Here is a 6,310-nt window from a genome sequence, read left to right as displayed (position 1 = left end):
TGATTTTCTGGATTTTTTTCTCTCGTTTTGTCTGTCATAGTTGAAGTGTACCTATGATGAAAATTACAGGCCTCTATCATCTTTTTAAGTGGGAGAACTTGCACAATTGGTGGCTGACTAAATACTTTTTTGCCCCACTGTACATGCATGCAACAGCAGTTTAATCCTCAAAAGCAAGGCCTGTAGAGAGCAGTGTTCTCACATTTCTGTCACTTCTGGCAATATTTTGATTCCTAAAGTTGTTTCTGAGTCTTGTTTTAAAATATTCTGTTTTTACAGTCATATCAAGACTATGCTTTAGAAAAAAAGATAGTTGATGATGATTTTAAGCTCTATATAACTTATGTCACCCAGTGACATAATGACACCCTGTCACCAGCTCTTTTACTGACATTCAATTTTTTTTAAATTAAAAATGTAAATAGATACCAAAGAAGTGACATTGGTTGACAGATATTACACATTAGCAAGGGCATGTTGGGCTTTTTGCATTCTATCCTCATTGCGACGAGGCTGCGTCATTTCCGGATGTTACCTCCCCCTTTTTTTTATTGACATTTCGCTTAATTCTAGCTTGCGGGCTACAGGCGTTTTGCAGGGTCATTTGTTTTTTATTCGGTGACATTTAGCACCACGGCTTCTGAACGGATAGGTGCATGTTTTGCACAAAAGAGAGGCGTTTGTAGGTGTCAGGTTGTTGGAAAATTGTAGAGACAACATCTTTCTTCCTTTGGATTCCTGACGTTTTGGCTTCCTTTGTCAGCTTGACTTCCGTTTTCATGTGCAATCAACAGTGGAAAAATAGCTAGCTATCTTGCTAGGAAAACCCTAGCCAATGTATTAAGTTGTACTTAGGTATGAGCAATATACGACTTTCTATCGGCAAAAAAGTCTGCTTTAAGGGGCTCCTTTCCAACGTTGGTTTGTAAGCTAGTTTTCAGGCTAGTTTTCTAACACGGATGCTAGGTGGCTAGCAAGGATAGCTAACAATACTACTGCACATTTCTCACTATTGTCCGTCGGTACGCTGTTCTAGAAGTGTCGAAATATTTGAATGAGAGGTCGTACATTTACTGTCCTCTTACATTATTTTTTGTACTGAGGCCCGAAGAAACTACATTTTTAGCTAGCCCCAGCTAGCTTAATTAGCTAAGCAAAACACCATGTTTCGATATTTAAATGACGTGGATGACAACCCTTACATGATGTGAGTATCGTATTGCCTTTTATCCAAGCGAACTGCATGTTTTGCTTTTATACCCATTTGAATGAATCAACCCAGTCGTTGTCGTTTGTTCTGAGATTTAAAGGCCTAATCTCCTGCCACCATGTGTAGGCAGGCAGCCAGAATATATTAGGTAACTACATACACCACATAGTTAACTCTATCACGGCTGGGATGGATCATGGTTATGTCTAGCTTATTATTTTTTACATGAGAATGTGTTTACCCCTTATATTCTCATTCCATGATGAGTAACCATGGTCAAGAGTACTCCTGGAAACAGGTGGATTTCTCACCTGAGTTTTCATAATGTCAGCAATCAATTTCCTTATTCACTGCTGTGTGTTTTTTCGTGGTCTGTATCCTCAGTGAGATAAATTATTTCTGTTTTGAAGGGATCCATTCGCAGCCCAGAGGCAACAGATGAGGAGTCTGTTTGGGTCGTTTGGCTACGAACCTTTCCCCCTCAGCCCTCAGATTCAGCCTCCCCGTGCACCCCACCTTCAGGTGTGTGTGAGCGAGAGTGTCAATACTCTGAGTATCTCTAGTAAGTGTGTGTGATGTTGGGTTCAATTCCATTTCAAATTTAGGAAGTACACTACAATTCAAATTATCTTCAATGGGTAAACATTGGAATTTGATTTGGACTTAGGATAACTTTTTGAATTGACTGTAATTAAAATGGAATCGACCCAACCCTGGTAGGTATACACCATAGCTGTTTCCCCTTTGATTATATGTAGTGTAGTCTAATTTTATATTACTTCATGCCACACTGCATTGCTACTGCATATTTGTTGTCTGCTGTTAAATAACCTCCTACTGCTTTTCAGGCTGGAGCCCTGCAGCCGTTTGGAATGATGGGAATGGTGAGTCCTTGTCCCTGCGTGTTAAGATGTTATCTCTGCCTCTTAGAGCCCAGAATGCACCGTTCCAATATGTTCAAAACGAATTCTCAATTTCAAAATCGGATAACTGACTCCCTCATGTGTTCCTTCCCCAGGGGGGAGGCTTCATGGACATGTTTGGAATGATGGGAGGAATGATGGAAAACATGGTGAGTATTTTCAGAGATTCCTGGTATTCCCTCACCTGCTTTCCCAGATCCAGATCAGGCATGTTCCTGGGCTATAAAACACCCTCAATGGAGATTCTCTGTGTCCAGAAAATGTTATGTAACCCAGAAACAACTCTGTCTAAAGCAAAGACCCAACATGAGTTCAGTGGTTGAAACTTAAACATAATCCAGCTGGACAAGATGTGTTATCTTCTTTCCCTTTAGGACAGAATGTCTGGTTCGCCAAACTGTCAGACGTTCTCTTCCTCCACAGTCATCTCCTACTCCTCCTCAGACATGGGAGCCCCTAAAGTCTACCAGCAGACCAGCGAACTGAGGACTGCACCTGGAGGGGTAAGAGAGCAGGCCAAATTACATTTACTGCTGTGATTGCATGTACATTGTTCAGTAGGGGTTTACAACGTCAATCCTCCAGAGATACTGGCCTCTACTACCAGCTCCCTGCTGAACACTACCTCCTGCCCTCAGATTCGTGAGACGCGCCAATCGATGCGTGACAGCGAGAGTGGCTTGGAGCGCCTGGCCATTGGCCACCACATCTGGGACCGTGGTCACGTGATGGAGCGTTCCCGAAACCGGCACACCGGCGACCGCGAAGAACGACAGGACTACATAAACCTGGAGGAGAGTAAGTCACGGAGCTACATGTGCTACTCACTGCGGTTCTCCAGAGTCACGTTTCTAACCCCCAAGTAGTAATAAACAATTTGCCTTGGGTAAAAAAAGCATATGGATGCTAAATGGCTGTATTTGCAACGGTTTGTTTCCATTGCTAGACTTGCCTGTTTAGAGTTACGTCTGGCCAGGTTTCTGACCCCAACCCCCCTCTCCCCTGTCTCTCAGGTGAGGCTGCTGCCTTCGATGAGGAGTGGAGGAGCACAGCCGGAAGGTACCCTCCCCCAAATGCACGGGGGATAGATTACGGCCGGGACAGGAGGGCAGGTGGGCAACAGCTGGCCCTCGCCGCCCCACCTAGCTCCTCGTCTCCGCCCGCCCCTCGCCATGAGTCTCCCAGACACCTCCCACCCGCAACTCGCCCCCGCTACGACTGGTGAGAGGTAGGAGGAGCATGACCTGTATGTCTGTGTGTGTTTGTAAAAGTGTGTACTGTGGACAGCACTGCACTGCACAGTCCCAAATCAATTATTGTACCCTTTGTTGATCTGAAAGTAGTGGATAGGTATCAACCCTGATAAGGGTCTTTGCTTACGCCAATCCTGATCCAGTCCTTTCAAATCCACTAGGTGAGTCAATAAGGTCCAGGGAACAGATAAGATCAGTCTGGGACCTGGGCCTGTCCCAGTTGTTAGCCTGTCTGTGGTCAATGGGTATGGGTATATCTTGCCGTTTGGGGTTTTAGGCTGGGTTTCTGTACAGCACTTTGTGACATCGCCTGATGTAAAAAGGGCTTTATTAATACATTTTATTGATTGATCTCAATAGTCTACAGTGGTTTATGTTACACCACTTGGCCATCTGCTCTGGCCATCTGCTCTGACATTAAACAAGTGGACAGACAAAATCTTAGTCCCACCTCTTTAAGGAATACCTAGGATAGGATAAAGTAATCCTTCTCACCCCCCCCCCCTAAAAGATTTAGATGCACTATTGTAAAGTGGCTGTTCCACTCGATGTCATAAGGTAAATGCACCAATTTGTAAGTCGCTCTGGATAAGAGCGTCTGCTAAATGACTTAAATGTAAATGTAAGAATCCTCCATATTGCTTTTGACATAGCCAATGTTTTCAGATCAGTGTTGTTAGAGGAGATAAGAAGCCACTATGACAGTTGAGGTCCACATCACCCATTGATGATGTCATGCGTTTTCTCCTGCCAGGGGTCAAGGGTGAAAGGTGAGCAGAAGGATGGAGGAGAGGATACCGAGGGGATCTGCCTGATGCTGTGAACGAAGAAGGGAGGAGAGGGTCACGACTGACCGTGAAGATATTTGATATGATGGGACTGTCTATATATAAACTATACATTTAACACACACACACATCAGAACCCAATACACCCAATACCTGCAATTATGGTTCAACCTCTGCTGTTACCGTTCACATATGTGTGGACACACATGTACACACATGATTACACACACTCAAGTTGTATATAGAGCCACCCTCCAACTTTACATGCGTTAATTGCCCACCTCACTATATAAATATATATACATTGCCACACTACATACTACACATGTGCTGTACAGTCCATATATGTTTGTGTAGACACTAGTGTGTCTGTGAATTGAATTGTATACTGTTGACTAATTAAACTAATTAATGAAAACAAACATTAAACATTGTTAGATAATTGCACACTGTGTTGTGGTTTGTCATGGAATAGTGAGTGGATAGGTTATGTTTTTAGAACAGGTTTTGACCTGACAAGGACTGACATAACTAAAGGTGGTACAGGAGCAATGGAGTTTGCTGGTGTTTTTCTGTCTATACAGTCTCTTGTCTGAAAATCCCATTTCCATGTAGGAAGTAAACTGACATTCCAATACACATTTTTGTTGTTGTAAACCCATGAGAATTGGAATTTCAGTTTACTTCCTGATTTGGCACAATTGAAGTGGAATTGGTCCCAACCCTGGTGCATGTGAAAAATGTTACTTGGTTGTATTTTATTTTCGCTGTTGAATATGTTCAATAATTCAGCATGCCTTTCCATCCCAACACTTTGTTAATATTATAAATGCCACAGTAAATAGTGTGTCCTATGGCACAGTCCATCCCTTCAGACATACTCCCTCACAAATAAACACATTCACATCCCTACACACTCACTCTCTCATGTGTGTAAACTCGTGCTCTCACTATCTAGTGTCAGAATAGCTGCAGATGGTCATATGACATCCAGCTGGAACACACCAGAGAAGAAGCCAATCAAAATCCTCCCTGCCCTCTGCCCATTCCTGTGGCACATTCCCTCTGGATATCTCCCCCCTCTCTTCCATAATTGTCACCTTCATTGCTGAGGTTCCCTCTGTATTTTATAGCTGCCTTGTGTGATTTATTGTTCGTTCTCTATCTTTCATCTCTCCATGTCTGTATTTTGTTAAGTGCTACCCACCCATAGTTACTGGCCCTCTATTACCCGCCTTCATTCACATACAGTGCCTTGCAAAATTATTCAGACCTTTTGGATTGCTTCACATTTTATTGTTACAAAGTGGAATTAGAATTGATTGATTTAATTGTATTTTTTTTGTCAATTTACTCTGTAATGTCAAAGTGGAAGAAAAATTCAAACATTTTTTTAAAGATTAATAAAAGTGTGATCACTAAAATATGTCCATTGCATAAGTATTCAGCCTGTTTGTTTATGCAAGCCTAAATTAGTTCAGGAGTACAATGTTGCTTAATAAATCACATAAGTTACATGGACTCACACTGTGAAATAGTAGGGGTTTACATTTTTTTAATGACTAACCCTTCTTCTGTACACCATGCATAAAATATCTGTAAGGTCCCTCAGTCAAATATTGAATTACAAGCACAGATTTAACTACAGAGACCAGGGATCTTTTTGAAAGCCTCAAATAAGGGTAGTGATTGGTTGATGGATAACAATAACAAATCAGACATTGAATATCTTCTTAAGCATGGTCAAGTTAATAATTATGCTGTGGATTATGTATTAAGCCACCCAGACACATCAAGATCGACATCCTTCTGAACTGAGGTGCAGGACAGGAATTAAACTGCTCTCGGATGTTACCATGAGGCCATTGGTGATTTTAAAGCAGTCACGGGGTTCAATGGACGTGATGGGAGAAAACTGAGGATGGATCAACAACATTGTAGTGACTCCACAATAATGACTTTAAGTGAAAAGAAGAATACAAATATACAGAATCAAAATATTCCAAAACACCCATCTTTTATGCAACAAGGCACTAAAGTAATACACTTTTTGGCCTAAATGCAAAGTCTTATGTTTGGGGAAAATCCAACATAACACTTCACTGAGTAACTGCCTACTTATTTTCATGCATGGTG

At 42.0% G+C, this 6,310-nt stretch overlaps 1 protein-coding gene across 2 annotated transcripts; it reads left to right on the top strand.

Annotated features, from left to right (window-relative positions):
* Positions 1–519: 519 nt before the first annotated feature.
* On the top strand, positions 520–4,621 carry LOC118367888 (myeloid leukemia factor 2). 2 transcript variants are annotated; one of them, XM_052489247.1, is made up of 8 exons: positions 520–1,207; positions 1,621–1,732; positions 2,059–2,094; positions 2,229–2,282; positions 2,508–2,636; positions 2,772–2,931; positions 3,147–3,354; positions 4,141–4,621. In XM_052489247.1, the coding sequence occupies exons 1-8, from the start codon at positions 1,164–1,166 to the stop codon at positions 4,151–4,153; spliced, it is 756 nt and encodes a 251-aa protein (XP_052345207.1). In that variant the 5' UTR covers positions 520–1,163; the 3' UTR covers positions 4,154–4,621. The 2 variants fall into 2 exon arrangements, with proteins under 2 accessions (XP_052345207.1, XP_052345208.1); XM_052489248.1 differs by lacking the exon at positions 4,141–4,621 and having other exon boundaries at positions 3,147–3,361.
* Positions 4,622–6,310: the final 1,689 nt, after the last annotated feature.

The sequence above is a fragment of the Oncorhynchus keta genome, chromosome 31, assembly GCF_023373465.1.
Source record: "Oncorhynchus keta strain PuntledgeMale-10-30-2019 chromosome 31, Oket_V2, whole genome shotgun sequence".
NCBI lineage: Eukaryota > Metazoa > Chordata > Actinopteri > Salmoniformes > Salmonidae > Oncorhynchus > Oncorhynchus keta.
Note: the sequence above shows the minus strand (reverse complement) of the source record. Positions and strands in the feature narration are given on the sequence as shown.

Coding starts and splice junctions, on each gene's coding strand:
- LOC118367888 (XM_052489247.1), top strand. CDS start 1,164: ATGTTTCGATATTTAAATGACGTGGATGACAACCCTTACATGAT. Junction 1,733..2,058: donor CCCGTGCACCCCACCTTCAG/GTGTGTGTGAGC, acceptor ACTGCTTTTCAG/GCTGGAGCCCTGCAGCCGTT. Junction 2,637..2,771: donor TGAGGACTGCACCTGGAGGG/GTAAGAGAGCAG, acceptor TCCTGCCCTCAG/ATTCGTGAGACGCGCCAATC.